General features: G+C 54.5%; 8 protein-coding genes across 8 annotated transcripts; 4 read left to right on the plus strand and 4 right to left on the minus strand.

The window, feature by feature from the left end:
- Window positions 1-760: 760 nt before the first annotated feature.
- Window positions 761-2,471, minus strand: CGGC5_v009497 ([Pyruvate dehydrogenase [acetyl-transferring]]-phosphatase 1; the record flags this gene model as incomplete). The annotated part of the gene is made up of 3 exons (XM_032025394.1): window positions 761-869; window positions 933-1,937; window positions 1,990-2,471. The coding sequence occupies 3 exons, from the start codon at window positions 2,469-2,471 to the stop codon at window positions 761-763; spliced, it is 1,596 nt and encodes a 531-aa protein (XP_031878010.1).
- Window positions 2,472-3,407: 936 nt separating this feature from the next.
- On the plus strand, window positions 3,408-3,726 carry CGGC5_v009498 (uncharacterized protein; the record flags this gene model as incomplete). Its single annotated transcript, XM_066152179.1, has 2 exons — window positions 3,408-3,446; window positions 3,517-3,726. The coding sequence occupies 2 exons, from the start codon at window positions 3,408-3,410 to the stop codon at window positions 3,724-3,726; spliced, it is 249 nt and encodes an 82-aa protein (XP_066008539.1).
- Window positions 3,727-3,930: 204 nt separating this feature from the next.
- On the minus strand, window positions 3,931-4,278 carry DAD3 (DASH complex subunit DAD3; the record flags this gene model as incomplete). The annotated part of the gene is made up of 2 exons (XM_032025393.1): window positions 3,931-4,104; window positions 4,171-4,278. 2 exons carry the CDS (start codon window positions 4,276-4,278, stop codon window positions 3,931-3,933), a joined length of 282 nt encoding a protein of 93 aa, XP_031878059.1.
- A 698-nt stretch (window positions 4,279-4,976) lies between these two features.
- CGGC5_v009500 (uncharacterized protein) lies at window positions 4,977-6,779 on the plus strand (the record flags this gene model as incomplete). Its single annotated transcript, XM_032025392.2, has 1 exon — window positions 4,977-5,552. The coding sequence occupies one exon, from the start codon at window positions 4,977-4,979 to the stop codon at window positions 5,550-5,552; it is 576 nt and encodes a 191-aa protein (XP_031878008.2).
- A 442-nt stretch (window positions 6,780-7,221) lies between these two features.
- CGGC5_v009501 (Ubiquitin-conjugating enzyme E2Q-like protein) lies at window positions 7,222-12,107 on the plus strand (the record flags this gene model as incomplete). The annotated part of the gene is made up of 7 exons (XM_032025390.2): window positions 7,222-7,417; window positions 7,664-7,717; window positions 7,772-7,808; window positions 7,884-7,930; window positions 8,279-11,910; window positions 11,978-12,009; window positions 12,062-12,107. The coding sequence occupies 7 exons, from the start codon at window positions 7,222-7,224 to the stop codon at window positions 12,105-12,107; spliced, it is 4,044 nt and encodes a 1,347-aa protein (XP_031878003.2).
- Window positions 12,108-12,259: 152 nt separating this feature from the next.
- Window positions 12,260-13,806, minus strand: CGGC5_v009502 (mitochondrial 37S ribosomal protein uS5m; the record flags this gene model as incomplete). The annotated part of the gene is made up of 2 exons (XM_032025389.1): window positions 12,260-12,480; window positions 12,546-13,806. The coding sequence occupies 2 exons, from the start codon at window positions 13,804-13,806 to the stop codon at window positions 12,260-12,262; spliced, it is 1,482 nt and encodes a 493-aa protein (XP_031878002.1).
- Window positions 13,807-15,141: 1,335 nt separating this feature from the next.
- Window positions 15,142-15,360, plus strand: CGGC5_v009503 (uncharacterized protein; the record flags this gene model as incomplete). Its single annotated transcript, XM_032025388.1, has 1 exon — window positions 15,142-15,360. One exon carries the CDS (start codon window positions 15,142-15,144, stop codon window positions 15,358-15,360), a length of 219 nt encoding a protein of 72 aa, XP_031878056.1.
- A 406-nt stretch (window positions 15,361-15,766) lies between these two features.
- CGGC5_v009504 (uncharacterized protein) lies at window positions 15,767-17,956 on the minus strand (the record flags this gene model as incomplete). Its single annotated transcript, XM_066152180.1, has 4 exons — window positions 15,767-16,933; window positions 16,988-17,332; window positions 17,534-17,614; window positions 17,675-17,956. 4 exons carry the CDS (start codon window positions 17,954-17,956, stop codon window positions 15,767-15,769), a joined length of 1,875 nt encoding a protein of 624 aa, XP_066008510.1.
- Between the last annotated feature and the right edge of the window lie 917 nt (window positions 17,957-18,873).

Raw genomic sequence — 18,873 nt, forward strand, 5'->3', positions numbered from 1 at the left:
GTTGGGGGGAGGAGCGATATATTGCTGTAAACCCTTTTGCCATCATTACCACCATCCATGAATGAAACGTAAAACTTCGGACTCTGCCTAGTGCCCGTGAGGTTTGTCTGTAAGCAGCCGCAGATGGGATAGCTTTCGATGGGACGGGCCGGCTGAGCGGACGTCTGGACTTGCGTCATCCGAGGGTTGGTCATCGGGGCTCAGGACCGGTTTGAACGCGGGACGAATCGACTTAGAAGGGGGTTCTGGTGGTTGAAAGCTGAATGCGATCCTGAGGTCAGGATAGTCTCAATTACTGACAGGTGGGACTTGGGAAGACGGGTCATAGCTAGGCTCACGCACTACTTTGATCACATGTTGTGTGCTGATGCTGTATTCCCTTAAGACGCGGATATATCTCTGTTTTTGAGAAATTACTACAGCCCGCGTAAGCTTCCACGCAACAAAACCTCAACTCTATCTGGCAGCAAGGCTATTGCTAGTACAAGATCGCCCTCTTTTTTTTAATACTTCGGACGCCCTGATAGTTGACGCCATCCTGTTATCGCTCTCCGTGAGTCTGAGCGCATTTCAGCGGCTCCCTTTCCCCCTCGTATCGCTATTCACACAATGACTAAAGCATTGGTACAGTCACAGTCTCTCTTTTTGACTCTCTCACTCACTGTTTTACCACTGTTTTTTGCTTGAGACCTGTTGTCTCCAGAGTCGCTCAACTTCCGGGCAGTGTTTTCTCTCGTCACCTTGTGCTGGGAAACTCCATTTAAAGCTTGGCCTTCAAGAGCTGTTGAGCCGTGGCCTCCTCGTTCAGGTTGACCTCGCCCGTCTTCTCACCGTGGCCGAAGAAGATGACCTGGACGGTCAAGTCATCACTACGTAGGGTTTTAGTCCTGAATCAAACGAAGCAGATACAAAAACCGAGATAATAGACTTACCGATAGCGTCTAGAAAAGGGGGAGGGTAGGGTCAACAGGGCGCACACTTGCTCCTCGTTCTTTCCACCAAGAGCGTTGCGCACGAGGTGGGTGGCTACGTTCTTGTCCTTGACGACGAATCGCTCGGGGGCGTCGGGGGAGATGCCCCATTGCTGGAGGCGGATAGGCGTCTTCTGCCCGTCAACTCCCTTGTCGTTGGCTTGCTCAACAGGCAGACCAGACTGCTTGGATCCGAAAATCTTGGACCAGGCCGAGTCGAACTGCGAGCCGGAGCCGCTGGCCTGGCTCTCGATCCACTTGCCGACGAGACCGACAACCTCCTCGTTGGTCAGCATCTCCCACAGGCCGTCAGTGGCCATGACGACGAAGTCCCCGTTCTCGGGCTCAATCTTAGTCGTGGTGACGACAGGCTCGGCGGTGACGTAAGGAGGCGTCTTGAGGAGGGGCGAGGCAGAGCGGGCGAAGAAAGACTCTCTGAGGCGGTTGGTGATGTCCCGGCTCCACTTGTAGCTGGCATCGCCGAAAGCGCGCGTGGGCTCCAGACCACCGAGTACGCGGCCATTATGCACGACGCGGTCCTCGCCCGGGTGGAGCTTGCGCATGCGCGTGGCCTCGTCGGGGTTGCTGCCGGTCTGGTCCACGGAGAGAGCGGTGGCGGTCCACTTGCCGTTGGATGATCGGCGGCCCAGTACAGCGCGCGAATCGCCTGTGCAGGCGACGCGCAGAAGCTTCGATCGGCTATCGTAGAAAGACAGGAGCGCACAAGAGCCCGACAGGGCAGGCGCGAGAAGTTCAGCAGCCATGGTCTTAGAGCCAGCCTTGAAAACCCTCTCGACGCTCTGGTTAACGATCTCATCGTCCAGACGGGTGAAGCCGGACTTGATGGCCGCGTCGATGGCCTCGGCGGGCGGGGACAGGTCTTTGGACGCCTGGTACGTAGTGTTGAGCTCCTTGGCCACAGAGAGAATCAACTCCTGGCGCAACTTCGCAGATGTGGTCCAGCCGCTATCGCTTGGTTAGCAATTGCGAATGGTCCATTGAGGGCACGCAAACTTACGCATGACCATCGAAAACACCCCAGAACATCCAATCATTGCTATTTCCACCTGCGCCAGCCGCCTTGTTGGGGACCTCGACGATCTTTTCGGCGTGGTCGTCCTCGATGGGGTCGTTGCTAGGTAGCTGGACCAAGTCATATCGGACGACGCCCTGTCCTCTGTTGACCATGAAGGACTGTTCCGTCTTGCGCAGTTTCTGGGTGGCCTGCTCCGGGGTCAACATCTCGATAATCTTCCGTCCGTCGTCGCTCGACGTCTTCGATATCGGTCCCTCTCCGACAAAGGTCCCGGTGTGTAATTGATCGGCACCGACGACTAGAACGGTGCGCGTAGGGGCAGCGTCGCCGGCGGGGCCGGTCGCGCCAGACGTGAAGCTTCTTGTCAAGTGTGACTTGTTAATAGCTGTCCCGTTGTACGAGTACCATGCGCCGTAGCCGACGAGGCCAGACACGAGGGCGACAGAAAATCGGCGGAAATACATGGAGGAATTCAGCTGGTCAGCATGCTCGGAGGAAGTTCGTTGAGGAGAGGATCGCAGGACGGGTCGGGTTGAAAAGGAAGACGATGGAGGATAGCGTTCGAAGAGGCCTCGCCGGCTGTTGCGTGCGAAGCTACGGGCCGTACATCGGTAGGTTGTCCGCAAAGCCCTTGCTGCTGCGCGATGCATTTGGGGCGAGCCGGGAGGAGCGAATTGCAGCGTTTGGACTGGAGGGCGGCCCGAGTCCAATGGAGGTCAGGAAGCAGTCGTGAGATGCGTTTGAGGCGATGCTGTCAGGGTTGAGTGGGAGTGTGTGCCAAGACGTCGGACGTGCCTCAGGCTAAGGTGGTGGTAGGTCAGTGTAGTGTGTTCTGGGGGGGAACCACAGCGACGGGCGGGCGTTTGTAGTGTCGGTTTGGCCCAGTATCCGAATGGTGCACACAGGACGATAGGGAGTGGCAAGACCAAACGACAGGGAGGACTGAGATGGCAAGCACGGGCAGGGCCAACAGCAACCACGGCAGGAGGTAAATGGAACAACTAGGACGACAACGGCAGGGACAGACGTTGTGTCGTTAGCTTCTGGTGAGTGCGATGATGCTAACTTTAGACTCGTCAGAACAGCAAGCTGGTTCAAGACGTCGCTCTGCCGGCGGGCGGTGAGCAATACGACACCAACACCAGACTGGGCAAGTCAGGTTCTTTGTGTCGTAGGATGTTTCAGCGATTTAGCTCACAGTGAGAGCTCTTGAGGTGAAGGGTAAAAGTAAGGTAGGTAGAGAGGTTCCGATCATCCACTGGGCCCGAGCTAAGCTTGCCGGTAGCTTTATTGGTTCATTCGTCCAAATGCACGTACTTACAAGGCCCCGCCATGCGAACCGCAGATCAGATCCTCCACACCTGGCGCATCCTGCCTCCTGGTCCATGTTGTGTCGTGCAATGGGTGTCATGAGTTTGGCAGCTTGTCACGTAAGTAAGGTATGCATAATTTGACCCATTCGCAAATTGGCACATTGGCCTGCCGGAAAATTGCTGACTTCCTGCCTAGCTAAGCTCGAACCAACAAGGCAATGCTGCCCGTCGCCTGAGTTCACGAGCTTTTGTGCCCGTTTGGAGCGCATGTATTTTGCTTCGCATCTGGTCGCCAAGTGTCTCGCCATGGCCTGGGCAAATCAGGCCCCAAGGCCCCAAGGCCCCGTATGCCATGGAGACGCGCGTAGGTATCAGGTTACGAGCATTTCCAAAAGTTACACGGTGATTAGAAAAGGCCGCAATTGAGCTTTTTTCATCATTCCCTGCTCTTAATTAAAGGGTATCTGCTCTTGGTCGTATGCTTCATCACTTGCCCATGCAGCCGTATGTCTTGTGCGCAAGGACACCTCCGTTGTTCTTTCAACCGTGTCTGTCAAAGTGCCAGCGTCTTCGTTTGTCCAGACGTATCATTTCGTCATCCAACTTCCTTCTACTCCTGGTTGCCAGCTTGGTCGCCCCAGTCAATCTCTTGTTGCAGTACTATGCTGTACACGCTAGCCTTCAGAAGGGTGAAGACCAAGCTCGTCTTGCGCTCTAGTTCGCGAAGGCCATCCAGGATTTCAGTGCTGGGGGAGCTGCTCAGATCCTCTAGAGTAGATGCCAGCTGCGTGGACAATCAAGTCAGCATACATGGCTCATCAGAACGGCGAGAGGGCTCCTATGGACAAACCTTTTTCATGTTGTCCGCCAGTTTCTCGTACTCCTCAAGAACCTCCGCCTCGAGGGGCGTCAGCTCAGGCTGCTGTTGGTACATCGTCGATTCCCTTGGTTGTTCCATGGTCGCAGACACAGGATACGAGTCCAGTGGCCTCGTGGGGTATTGAGGTAGAGAGCGTTGTCGGCGGTCGATGTTTCGGTGAGTCGCGCTGGACGCGTCTAACCCCGCCGGAAGACGACCGCAAGATAAAGCATCCCCACTTCGGCGAAGGTCTCGGTGAGAGACCAATAGGATGCAAGCGACTCAGGCACCACATCTGATGACCAATTTAGCGACTCTAGTCAGTCAGTCTTCTCCTTGTTTTCTCAACGTTCGCACCTCCTCATTCCATGACAAGACGAGCGACAAAGAGTACGTCTCCCACGAGTCGCAAGCACCGAATGCGCGTGGTACGGCTTGACGTGGCAAGGATTGTTGATCCCCTTGGATAGCTTCGAAGCTAAGGCTCGCCAAATGTCGAGCCTGTCATTTTACGAGGAAGCCACCATGGAGCTGCCATGGCTGTCGCCTGCACCAAGTGGCTAAGGCTAGGTTAAGGGGGAGCTAGTGCCCTCCGGTGAAGCAGGAGAGAAAACATCAATTCGATATTTCGAGACGGTCTTAGCGCAGGTCACTTGACGGTCGATTGGGCAAGTGTGCCAGCCATCGCTTTCTTCTTAATAACTGCAATTTCTGCCCCGGCCAAAGGCTGTCGCAGGTCGCAGGTTTCATGTCTCCGAATTTATTGCAGGCTAGAATTGTTCGAAAGAATCGCAACGATGTCTAGCACCGAGAAAGTCGATCAGCAATCGCCGCCACCCACAGCGAGCGACGCCGTCGAACACACCAAGCGCTCCAACAAGCCGGCTTTACTCGTTCGCAGATCATCTCTCGGCAGCAAGCTGCCTGAGACAGTCTCATCCGCGTATGTTCTCGACTGGGAGGGTGAAAGATGTAGGCAGCGACTCCTGAGCCATGCAGAGGATCTCGTGAGAGAGTCTGTAGGGCGCAGGAAGCTCACCATCATCCAGGGGCTGCCGCTGGACTTGGTCCAGGTCTTGAGGGACTCACTAGGTGTCCACCCCGAATTTCTCGAGGCACACGCTGGAAGGCGGCGATATCGGCCGCTGAGGCAGGACAATGGCGACAGTTTTATATCCTTTGAGTATCCTGAGCTCGTAAGAGTCCATCGGACTGCGATGGGGCCAGATCTGGGGTACAAGCCGTCGGCCAGACAGTCGGACTTGGTGGACGTGATGGATGAAGCACCCTTCCATTCGCTGTCCGGAGATGGTCTGTCTGTCATCTTCTCCCATGCATCCTTGTGGATGAGCAGCAAAGCTGACGGCAAGTGATGCGGAAATTCTTGGCTGGGGCATTCAACTGACCATTCAATAGTACTGTTTTTGGATCGACCGGTTTGGCTTGATCCGTCCTCGCAGCTTGGAAAGGCTCGGCGACCTCTATCTGTGACGAGGTCGTGGCAGAGCAAAATCGATGAATCGCAGCTGGATGGTACTTCTGTGTGGAACGTCTTGATTGCCGAAGGAGACGAAATCCCAGGTCTCGAGGACAGCCTGCTGAGAACATTTCGGTACACAAAGGTGGCCAGGGAAGAGCTTCCCAATCTCCTGTTTGAGTCGGTATACGGCAAATGGCTGGACTTTTTCGAGACGCTTCCTCAGTCGGATTCACAAGATGCGTCGTTGTTCTGGCAGGCTACCGAGTCCTTGGAACAAAATCTCGACGAATCTCAAGACCCTAGACGGCACCCCATCATGGGTGAGATGCACCATTCGAGCTGGCGACACCTCCTGGACCGACTGCAGCGTCGCATCGCTATATCTCGATTGGCAACAACAGCACCGCCCCAGACTTCGTGGCTGCCTTCAACCCGAGGACTAACGACAGCGCAACCGCGGACACGAGATGCAGGCATACCGGAAAAAAGTGTGCGAGCCCTTCCGAGCTTGCAAGGCAACTACTGGGCGGACGACAAAGAGGCGAACCAGCGTGCGCTCGACCGTGTCACTTATCTTGGCGGCATCCTCCTCCCCTTTACCGTGGTATCGGCGATTCTCTCCATGAATGACGAATACTCACCAAATGCGCCTCGGTTCTGGGTGTTTTGGGTTGCTTCGGCTGGTGCGGCCATCTTATGTCTGCTCATCATCTACCTGGATCAATTACGATGTCTCGAGGTTTACTTCGAAGTAGCGTCTGACAGTATTGAGTCGGTCCTGTCGTCTGTTGACGGCAAAACTCGTGTTTACAGCAGTGGCGGGATGGGGATGCCGCAGTCTAGGTGGAGACGACCGTCGAGGCTGAACACGGAACTGTTCGTCGACATGCCGCAGCCCGGCGTGGGGGACATTGAAGTAATGGCTGACTCGGCAGTCAATCCGACCATGATGGTACAGCAATGTAGGGACGGCACAACAAGTCGCAAGGCGTGGCAGCGGGGAACGCTGGGATGGGGTGGTGCGGTGAAGAAGGTTGTTGGCTACTATCGTTGGAGGGGCGGCATGCCGGTACAGCTCAGGTCTAACGGGCTGGAAAGATTTCGAATGAACGCGATTTAGCGGGGTTGCGCTGGTGGCGTTCTTGTGTAAGTACTCGGCGGTACGTAATTGCCTGGAGGTTTTCTCATCTTTCGTATATTGGAGGCGTTGACTGTTGCATTAAGCGTGCGTCGCAATCAAGATGCAGAAGAAAAAGAAAAGGCGTCTACCTCACACCAGGGACTCGGTCACGGTGCAAGCAAGACAAGTGTAAGGATGGGAGCTTCGGTCTGCGTGGGGCCGGCCGGACGACCATCTCCGATGCGATGCAACTCCATGTTCGGGGAACACTAGGGGGAACCTAACTGACTAACCTCACTCACCTTATGTAATGTGGAATCAATGTAACCATTCCCCAACGTCCTGGTTGTTGGTTCCGATGGACTTAATTCCTAGACCTCCTGAGTGCCAACGCTGAAAGAGGAACATGCAGTTTGCCTTGGGCATCCAATCGCTTCGCACAATGGAGCCTTGGCGGTTGTTGGTACCGCTGTTGGAGAGGTCGGCCTCCCGCGGTGCGGTTCGGCCCAGGCTGCAGCGCCTGCCTGCTCAGTTGCCTGCGACCGGGAATATGGTCATGGATGGCAATAGAGACTGGTCTGTCACTCCCAAGCGAGACAAACCTGACCTCTTCACCTCTGTAATTCCCTTACCTTGTGGTACGGTGCGGTACTGTGTCTTTCCTAAATACCTTACCCACGCTGCACCTCCTTGTACGCCTGCCCATACCACCACACCTTGCGACACCTTCCTTTCCGCTCCAGTAAGCTCACTTTTTGTTTCCAGGAACTTGAAAAAAGAGAGTTTCTAGAACCAGCAGGTCAAATAACACCCTCTCTGGATAGCCCAAAAGGGTGCCGGAAAAGGGATGGAGAGCCAGCCCGTTATTGCCGTCATTGCCTGAGCGCGCCGACCTGCTCCTTCTCACCTTTTGGTCTCCTTGACCTCCGCGTTTTTTCGTGAGTCAAACTTTGAGGATTTCAATCGACTCAACTGCTAATTTCTTTCGCCAGTTTGTTGCAGGCAGCCTTTCTTTGCCTCTACAACTAAGTGGCTGTCGACAAGGCTTTTGTCGACGGCTCTTTCTCGGAAACAATAGAGGATTGATTGTACGCGCTCCCAAAGACGCACATACAGCTGCACTCTAACCATTACGCCTGCTTCACATTACGGTCAGTTTCTACTTTCAACTTCCGCCTTCTTGCCTATTTTCTCTCGTCATCGTTATCGTCGTCTTCGTCGTCGTCTTTGTCGTCGTCTTTGTCGTCGTCGTCGTCGTCGTCTCTCGTCGTCTTCACCCTTCTTCTTTCCTTCGCTTGCCTTTGCTTCCTTCCCTTTCCGTTTCTGACTGGCCCTTTTCGTCCCCAATATCCCTCGTCCCTGTTCCTCGCCAGGTCTTTTCTTATCCAACTTCTTCCCCTCAAGAACCGGCACCGTTGATCCCTCTGCTTCCCATTCTCGCTTTCACAAACCGTTTCTGGCCAACCCACTGGCACAAAGTACTAAAATCCGGCCTCCAGACCCATTTCAGCAACGGCATTTCCCTGCTCCCGGGTTCATCGTCGCCATGACCCGCAGGAAATTCAACAGCGATTTGGCGCATGCCTGTCAGCAGACTGTTGACCAGATCTCTCAGGTCGCAAAGGGCGATGACGATGGCCAGGTTGTCCTCACATTCTCACACGGCGCGATCTCCTCACCTCTGGTCATGCGCCTCATCACCTTGAATATCGACGACTATCCACAAAATTCAGGGTTCTTGGCCTATACAGATGATGATTCCACTCCTCGGTCTATATCTGCTCTTCTCGACGAGCTTCCAAGCGCTACACAAAGCAAGACGGTGCTTGAGACCCTTACCTACTTATCAAGGAAGTTGAGCACTGCTCTCGCTGCCGACGGAAATGGCTCTGATGTGGAGATGACGGATGAGAACGACGAGAATGACGACGACGACGACGAAGAAACCGAAGGGGAGGACGAATACGACTATGACGACGACATAATGGACTTTGGCCTGGGAAATGCCAACCCAGCTTACATTCAACAATCCGACGTTACCCAGGGAACTTGCGAAATCACCAGACGTTTCATCGACGATCTTCGCAAAGCCAAAAGTGCAGGCTTAAAGATTGCATTCCTAGGGGACCTCTCCGCTGACCAGCAATCCGGCTGCACCTTCGCACTCTCGCTCCCCGTGTCGCATCTTGGTCTTCCCGACGACACACTTGAGGCCTGGGAAGTTGAGCGCGACAGCTACATTGTCTTGCTCTGCAAGTACCACTCAGCCTACCCTTCCGTGGAGAACTTCATAAAGCTTTCGCCGGGCCATGTTTCCTCGATGGAGTTCAGTTTTGGAAAGTGTGCGTCGTACAAACCCACGTTAGCTTCGGCCATTACCGCATTCAACCCCAAGTTCAACCACGTCGACGTCGACGATGAGAGCAAGATTACGGAGGGCACACCGTTCGTTCAGATCCCCATCACCAACTCGATCGACACCTTCATGAACAAGGAGCTGTCGTTGCTCCTGAAGTATCGCTTAGAATACGCCGTATCGTGGGACAGAGCCAAAGAACTACTGGACGAGCAGGCCAAGGCAGGGCACATGCGTGCGGATACGAGTATTTCAGCCCATGGCACGGAATACACGCCGGATGACAAGCAGCAGGTGTCATCAGCTGCCCGCCCTTCTCTCAACAAGGACTATGCGCGGGGTGAGCGGGATCAACTCAGCATGCCATTGATAGCTATGCAGTTCGCTCTGCGGTACTTTGTGAAGAGTACCCAGTATTGTCTGGTGTGTCACCGAAAGACCGGTGCTGGATTGACGGCAATTAAGCCGTACGTATGCGACGAGCCACTCTGTCTCTTCCAGTACATGGCTCTGGGCCTCGGTCCTAGCATCGAACACGATATCATCTCTCGACCTTCTGTTGTCGATCTGTTGGTGTCTTTCTGCGCTTACGGTTTGCACGCCAATCGAATTCGCGAATTTCCCAAGGGCTTAGGTATCTATGTCCCGCTCTTCGGTTACGGTTCGATGCCGATAGCACCAGTCGGATACATTCAGTCGGCGACTAACACAGGAGGTGCCAACGACTTCAACGCCCAAGACGTGCCTGCATTCGTTATCAACCCTCCTCTGAAAGTGCAGGCCACGATCTCGGGAAAGAAATTCTTCCTGGATACCAGCCAGCAAGTGAACTTCAAGCCGGGAGATCTCATTGTCTTGGAAAAGGCAGTTTGCGTCACTGGCAGAGTTGAGAAGCCGGATTTGCACCATTGTCGTGTTACAAGCGTCGGCGTCATTCGAAACGCGGACGACAACATTGTCGGCAGAATGGTCGAGTTCGATTGCCTGTTCTCCACTCTGAGACACCTGTATCAGAGTAACCCCTACGGCATAAATGACTCGAATGGGCAAACAACTCCTGCTGCGGAGGACGCGGACAGCGCTGCCGCTGAAGACGAGGAAAGCGAGGCAGCGTTGTACTTCTACGAATACGACCTCGACGACCTGCCTGTGACTCACCAACGGGATGCTTTGCTAAGTCTGATCCAGACCATCCCGCCTATTCGATTGTTGCGAGAATACCTTCTGAGCCATAAGAACATCTCTCTCAAGAAGTACGACAAGATGACCAAGTCTGCTTTGGCTTTGCTTCGATGGATCGTGGCGTCCAACCGCTCCTTCATCGTCCAGCTGGACCAGAGCGACGAGTCTGCCACCAACGACATGGCGTATGCATCGAATAGAGAGCATGAGAAGATTTCTGGCCTTGACAGCAATTGGTTGCAGTTCCGTTTCGCACAAGGATCTCCTGAGAAGGAACAACGATTCAACCAAGCGTTGGAACAGCAGAGCACCGCCCGGTATCCCACTATGTTCGCATGGCACGGAAGCCCGCTTGGAAACTGGCACAGCATCATCAGAGCCGGCCTCGACTTCAAGGACACACTGCATGGCCGTGCGTATGGCCACGGCGTGTACTTCAGCAATGCTCTTAATGTAAGCATAGGCTATGCGGGATCATCACACATGGCAGGTCTCTGGGTAGGATCAGAGCTTGAAATGTCTGGGGCGCTTAGCCTCTGCGAAATCATCAACCGGCCAGCCGAGTTTAAATCAAGCCAGCCATATTACGTGGTTGACAAGGTCAACTGGATCCAGTGCCGATATCTGGTTATCCAGAGAAAGAGTTCCTTCAGGTACGCGGAGCCTGAAGCTGATGGAGCACCATCGGCGACCAAGACAGAGACGGAGTACATCACCCAAGATCCGCAGCGTACAGTCGCCGGAATCAGCGCAAAGGTTCGCATTCCCATCGCAGCACTCCCAAAGTGGCGTCAAAAAGCGAGACCTGAAGGATCGTCTCCTTCAAACCCGCTCGTCGTGGACGACGATGATCATGACAACACCCCTGACACAACTGATGATTTCGACCTATTGTTAAGCATGAAAGGTAACACCGATGGTACTCAGCACACCGAGGACGACGATGAGGATATCATGATTCTCGAGTACGATCCCAGCAAGCTCAGCTTCAGACCAGGCACCCTGGATGTGGCTTCGCTCCCCATACTCCCACCTCCTACTTGGGCCACCGACAATGGACTCAAGCTTCTCGGCAAGGAGCTCAGCAAGTTGCAAAAGCTACAAGCGAAAACTCCATTGCACGAACTTGGCTGGTATATCGACTTTGAAAGCATGAGCAATATGTTTCAGTGGATTGTCGAGCTTCACAGCTTTGAACTTTCTCTTCCGCTTGCCCAGGACATGCAGAAACACAAAGTCTCTAGCATCGTTCTCGAGGTTCGCTTCGGCCGACAATTCCCCCTTTCGCCGCCATTCGTCCGCGTCATCCGCCCCAAGTTTCTACCATTTTCCCAGAGGGGTGGTGGACATGTCACGGCTGGCGGCGCCTTGTGTATGGAGCTTCTGACCAACAGCGGCTGGAGTCCAGTTAGCAGTATCGAGAGTGTCTTGTTGCAAGTCCGCATGGCAATGTGCAGCCTCGATCCTTTCCCCGCCCGCCTCCTAGGCTCCAGTGGAGACTATGGCATTTGGGAGGCCATTGACGCATACAAGCGTTCCGCGAGCGCCCACGGCTGGCAAGTGCCCCCTGATTTGGACGTCACAGCCAATGGGGTTTGAGAGAGACGAAGGAAGACGAAGGAAGACGAAGGGAGCCGAAGGGAGCCGGAGGGAGACGAAGGGAGGAGACGAGGAAAGTGGAGGCGCCAAAAGGTATGGCAGCTTTGATCTTTGTCTGGGTCCGGATTTTGACCGCGGCGTTTAGGCGGGGGGATTTTGGTATCATGGACCACATCTGGGGAACGGAGTAAGGTATAAGGGAACCATCAACCCTTCAAGTCATGGGCAGCATAGCATAGAACAGTCACCCCAACATGAAAATGTCAGTAAAATCGGGCCTCTAGGAGATCTCTAGCGTTGCGCTTGACATGGTACAGTGGTATACAAATGGTATCCAGGTGGATTAATATACATTTCCGCCGTAGTACACCTTTCTTGCGTCAACCAGCTTCTTTCCGCGACCGATGGCGATTTGCTCGGGGTCGGGCTGGTTAAGGAGGCACTCGTAGACGACCTTGACAGTGTTGTAGGGGTTCTTGGAGCGCATGATCTTGGCGGCCAAGTCATGGATACCAGCAAGGCGAGCCATCTCGAAGATACGGTGAGAAACACGAAGTCCGAAGCCTTGGTGTTGCTTGTCAGTGCCGTGTTGCCTGAGAACATCTGTTTTAGACAGCGGGAGAACATACCTGGAGGACGAGACTGAATCTTCACGACAGTACCCGAGATCTTCTTCTGGACCTCGCCGTAGATGGTGCGGTCCTCGTACCTACGAATCGGCTTCATGTTGCGAATAGCCAGCATCTTGGCAGTGGTTCTTGCTACGTCGAGATCTGTCGACTTGGCCTCGCCCAGTCCGAGCCTGCCATTGCCGTTTCCGGCGGCGACGATGATGGAGATGCTGCGAATCTTACCCAGACGGGTCTGGTTGTGGACCCATCGCATGACGAGGGGCTTGGTGATGATGGTTTGGATGTCGGCAATTTTCATGCCGGTGGCGGCCTTGATCTTGGTGAATTCACCCGTACCGTCGAGCTCGTCGTCCTCAGCGTCCTCGGGCGTGTACAGGCCCTTGACGCCCGGGATCTTGCCGAGAGGGGGCTGGACCGCCGAGTTGCCATCGGGGCCGTCTGCGGCCTTCCACGAATCAAGTTTCGACCCTTGCAAAATGTCGATATTGTCGTCGTCCGTGTTGAGCTGCTGCTCGAACGCCTTCATGAACTCCTCGTCGATCTTCTCGAGCCACTCGCGGCCCAGAGACTGGTCCGCCGGCCTCGACTCCTTCTTGCCGAGGACGTCCACGTCCTCTTCGACGAGGAACTTCTTGCGCAGCTCCGGGTTCTCCTCGAGCTCCTTCAGCTCCTCCTCGGTGAAGTCGAGGACCATGGGGTTCTGCTTCTTGATGTTGCGCAGGGCGCGGGCGTAGGCCTTGCCCATGGAGTCCTTGAGCTCGACCTCGACGCGGTTGGCCAGCTTCTCGACGTGGTTGTCCACCCATTCCCTCCGCGGCAGCCACTCCACCTCCCGCGGCTGCACGGGCTTCTGGGGTTTTAGGTCGATGACGGGCTGGATCTTGGAGAAATCTTCAATGTAGTTTTGGCGGTAGGGGTCGGTGCGTAAACGGCCCTGCAGCATGAGGTCTTTCGGGTCGATGGCCTCCTCCGCGGCCTCGAGGGCCTCCATCTGCTCCGGGGTGTATCGCTTCCTGAGCATCTCCTTCTCCTCCGGGGTGTATGCCGGGAGGTATTGCTTTACTAACTTGTCGAGTTTCTCGGGGTCACTCGTGACGCCCATTTTCTCGGCGGTGATGTTCCTGAACCTCGACCTCCTGCGAGACGATTTGCTGGAGGAGCTGTGGAAGAGGCGGGCGGGCAAGGCCGCGGGAGCGGCGGTCGTCGAGGTACTTGTGCATCTCGACAGGACGCTCCGGGCCGGGCGTACGGCGTTCATGGCGGCGATCGGGTCTCTTGCGCCAGTTCAGAGCCGGCTGCACGAGGGGTTTGTCGATTGTCGTCGCCGCGGGGCTCGGGGTGGTGGGTGCGATCGCGTGCGTTGGCCTTCCGTGGTCGACCTCGGTGCTGCGCGCCAGGCTGGTCGATAATTTTTTTGGAAGCTCAATTGGACGTACAATCGCCTGAGGTTGATTTACGACATGTCATTGGCTGGAGGGGCATGCGCTGCAATTGAGGCCTGGCCCGTGCGTGCACAAAGTGTTGGCCGGGGCTTCCATTGATCTCGGGAGTCACATGATCTCGGTGGATGAGGGACTCGGCCGGTGCCACACCGAAACGTCCGGGGTGAAGAGCTGAGGCTTAGGTGCTGGTCAACTGAGGACGCTTCTTGGCTTCCTTGGCTCATTTCCAGGAGCAGACTTACCTAAGGTTGGCGCCTGGATCTGCTCACCTTACCCTCACGATCAGCCATGTGATGTTCGCTCCCACAAGGCAACGGATGCTGGCATAGACGGTGATCGCGGTTCCTGGCGGCAGCAACTATTTGCAAATCAGACCATACCTCTTCAGACCGGAAGCGCATGGGGGCATCGCGGAAGTCGAAGAAGCATCACGAGCACAAGCCCAATTCCCACTGCACCGATGGACCCCTTCCCAAGGGCCATGCCGACTAACCGCTGCAGTCCGTCCCTGCGCAGCCAATCAGCGGGGGCAGACATCAGTCGACATTCTGCCGCAGGCCTGAAACGCGCATCGGAGCCCGGCCCCTCTCCTTTGTGGCAGGGCTGGCTGGGCTGGTAGGCAAAGCTCAACCACCAAAACGCTGTCGCGTCCCAGTCTCACCCACCCAAGGGCGGTCTAGCCTACGAAGGGGCACTGTGACCACCATAGGGCCATTTTCCCTTCCCTCCTCCAGGCCAGCCGTGCAAGCTTGTACCTGAATGTGACGTCTCCCGTTTCGAGAACCCGTAGCGGATCATCTTTCCATACAATCCCACGAACCCTCCCGCGCTTCCCTATTTTTCCCCTTCCTGCATCCCGTGTGCCTGCTTTCCCTTCTCCTGTTCTTCGCAAAACCTTCTCTCTCTCTCTGGCACTAATCACGCACCTCGCAATACCCGTACATTGTGTGGTGTTTATTCCCTTGTGACTGGCGCACTTGAGACTCAGACCTTCATTTTGACTTTCTTTCGATTACACACCTTTTAATTCACCACGCCACGCTCTACACCGATCGCAAACCACTCTCACGAAGAGCGACGTTAATCACGAGTCATCACCAAGACCGATCCGCAACCCGTACCGTCCCGTCGCCACTACCACAGCCGCAAAGATGGGTCAATTCGACTGGTTCCGATCCATTGGCGCCACGCCTGAGGCCGTGGCCGTCCTGAACGACCAGCCCATTCTGTTCACGATCCTTTTGATCGTCCTCGTTGCCGTCATTCTGCAGATTGTCCTACTCTGGTACATCCACTTCGCGACGTTGAAGCCGGAACAGAAGAAGAAGAAGGAGCCCAAGAAGGGAGCTGCCAAGGGTGGCAAGAAATAGGTGGAAAATTGGATTCAGCAGGGAGGAGTCACGACTCTGTTGGCAGGATCGTTCCGACAAATATCCGTTTGCGTTTGGATTACGGCCGCGATCTCGGATTCGACCACCGACTGCGTATGGCGAAGCTGGGCGATCTGATGCGAAGGATCGTTGGCATGCGGAGGGGGAAAAGGCGATGTCATGGCGTGGGAATAATGAGCAGGTTGGTGGGGTTTCGACAGATGGGACCGGCCTTGTTCGGGTCAGTGGAGGACGAACTTACGATGCTCGAATGTCACAGGTTGCACTCGACATCATTTTCTTGCGGCATAACCTTTTCGGTATAGATTTTCATCCACCAGAGGCTCATCTTGGATATCAACCGAGTTTCTGTAGTTCAACAGCGCTTGAAGCTTTCAAATCATGGCTACCCGTTTTCGAGAAAATGTGGCTCCTCTTCCGCTAGCATGACATCCTCCGGCCATATATGTTGCTGGTATAACACCGACTCTGAATAGCCTTCATCAGATTCAAACCCGGCGTCATGTCGCCAAGAACCGTCGGCAGATGGGTCGCGTAGAAAGCCGTTTTCAGGATCTTCGCACCTTGACTCCGGGCTGTACAGTTCCATGCCGCGCCCTTCGCCCTCCACGCCTCTATTCTCATATCCCTGCCATGCATCCCCCCATGGCGGTATTAGTTCCGTGTATCTTTGGTTGTTGCAATGAGAGTCGGCCTCTTCGGCAGCGTCCAAGTCAAATCCTTCGTAGTCGTGACGAACTCTGTCATCGTTAGCGATCAACCAGTATTCTTCCTTGCCAGCACCATCTGATTCCAGCTCTTCGCCAGTCTCCGTGTCAGAGAGAGCAGGCGAAGCCTCTCCACAAATGCTGTGTTCAACAGCTTCGTCATCCATGTTCCCAAAATCGCTGACCGTGTCTTCATCAAGCCCGTCCGCAGACCACATATCTGGCCATTCATCAGCTGCTGTATCGTAAAAGCGAGCTGGTCTTCCAAGGTCGTCGGCCCAATCTTCACGATCGCCGTCTGGAAAATCAACTTCCATTTCCCAGCTCGGTGATGCGACTTCACTTCGAGGTTGGCTTAGGTTCTCGTCTTCGCCGAAGTCAGATAGCTGATATCCGCAGTCAGAATCAAGTCTCCCCGTTTCAGGCCCTTCCAAATAGCGGTGTGGCGACAGAGGGGCTTCCCAGGCCAGCAGCTCTTCTTCGGAAACCATGGCGAAAGTTTGATCCAAGTCGTCATCCATGAAATCTTCGACGTTATTTTCGTCGTCAGACAAAGTCTCAACTGCTGTCGCGGCGAAAACAGCCTCCGTATAGCCAAACAATCCTTGGGGCGCTGCGCGACGTCTTTGGCGAACAGGAGGCGGCACAGTAGTTTTCGAGTTTGCCAATCCCCAAAGTTTGCGCGCCACTTCTCCGACATCACTGTCTAAAAGGTCTCGGCTTCGCGACGATAGCTCGTCTGAGTCACTAGGTGCTATGATTTCCGTGGAGCCGGTATGAATTCGCTGCGCATCGACGAGTGTCGAGGTCAGAATAGGTAGGAGGCGTGATTGAACAGCGATTGCCTGAAACTGTCAGTATGTCCGTGGGCAGTACGTAGTTCGGATAGGACACCATACTGATAAGTGCTTGGTGTTCAACACCTGTGGCATGAGAAGGCTGAGGGAAGGCGATGTCATCTTCGTAATCGTTCTGAAACCAGCCATGGCTTTTGGTCCGGATATCAAGGTGAATAGGCTGGCTTCTACGAGACCTTGAATGGCGTCCAAGTACCGCGTCACTCCACCCTGGCCATCCGCGCCATCGAAGTGAAGGTTCTCAGCAGCCGGTGCCGCAGGAGCGACTATTGGCTCGTCATCATGATCTTCGCATGCAATGGCTGAAATGGAAGCCTCTTCAAGGGCTTCAAGGCCAATGCCCGAATCTTGCGTTTCTGGGAGATCTTCTGTGTCGTGCAGGGACTCCTACTTCGCTGACAGCACTTCAGATTCCTGGAAGCTGTGACGAGTAAGAGTCGAATTCAAAGCAGCTCTCGTGAATGGCGGTGGGACTTTGACACCCTCGGTTCCATTTGCTGCGTCGTGCGTCTGATGAAAAGAGAATGTGCAGGTAAGATGTTGCAGTACGAGAATTGAGGTGCCTGGGGGTCCCATATTCTGAGGCACATCGCTCTGATATTCCATCTTGAATGTAGGCGATTGCGAGGCTTGAAGTTGTTTGACTTCTCGAATCAGCCGAATCCCCAGCTGGTCCCAAATCCAAGGAAGTGTTAGTCGACATTCAAAAATGGCTCGGGGTGTACTTACAGAGCAGGCTTGAATGAAGCAGGCCACATCATTCACGAGACTGGGCGTAGATATGTCCTCAATAGGCTCTTCCTCGAGTATCGAAATATGGAGCCGGCATATTGGCGCTTTCGATAAGTTTATTCTTCCATCCTCCAGACCCGCGAGAAGCTCGTCTGGGTCCGACACGGCAAAGTCTTCGAACAAGGACCGCAAAGAAAAGTTGGATGCCACGGTGACGCTAAAAGATGTCTTGGTATGGCGGAGAGCAAAGGGATCAAGGTGTATAACTGAGGAAACCATGTTTGGAATATAAACGAAGGGCAGGCATCGTCAAACGAATGGTGTTCAACTTGTCGATACGGCAGGCATGAGGGCAGTAGGTAGGCAGGGAAGTTGCAGCGGGTATGCTGCCCCGGACTGTCAACGCCAATTGTGCGGGGATAGTGCGAGCGACCCCCACTCTGCACGGTGAGTGGACATCCCACCTCGGTTTTGTACGTGGAAGACAAGCAGGTTGAGAGACCGCCAGGTTTTCCTGTGTCTCGCGGCTGTATTTCCCGTCTTTGCTTAGTTACTTCCATCGAGAACGACAGTAGTAGACGACGACAATAAAGGTAATAATAACGATAAGGGATATAATGACGGCGAGGACGGTAGTAAGAAAGAGTACATACCAGCCCACAGGACAAGCAGTCGCTCCAGCATAATGGAAATAGGGGCCTCCAGATTGAGGATCCGGGGACTCATTAATGACCATGATAACAGAACCTTCCACTTTATCGCCTTTCAGATCACTTTAGAATACATTACACAAGTAAGGCAGGCCGCGGAAAATGCAACCGTGACACAGCATATGTCGACGATCGACAAAAGTGCACAGTGTCTAAGATCCAGGGAACTCCGTTCGCATTTTCAACAGGAAAACAACCGCACTGCCTTGCCTTGCCTTCCAGGTTGCCTGCCTACCATACCTTACCTGGTACCTACAGAAGCCGTTGAGCCACAGGCTTGGGCCATAGCCGTATGCGCTTGGTCTAGCGCATCTTATTTTGGGGGTCCTCGGACTTGTACGACTTCCGCGGCGGGCAGCTAACACCTTTGTACGTGATCCACATGCTGCGATAGACTGTGTTGTAGTGGAGCAGAGATTGATAGGCGGGCAACTCACAGTGCTAGTCCACCCAGTGTGCCAGGCTCGGCATGGTGCATCCGTTTTT

This window comes from Colletotrichum fructicola (genome assembly GCF_000319635.2).
Source record: "Colletotrichum fructicola Nara gc5 chromosome Unknown KSG_Nara_v1_contig05, whole genome shotgun sequence".
Classification (NCBI taxonomy): domain Eukaryota; kingdom Fungi; phylum Ascomycota; class Sordariomycetes; order Glomerellales; family Glomerellaceae; genus Colletotrichum; species Colletotrichum fructicola.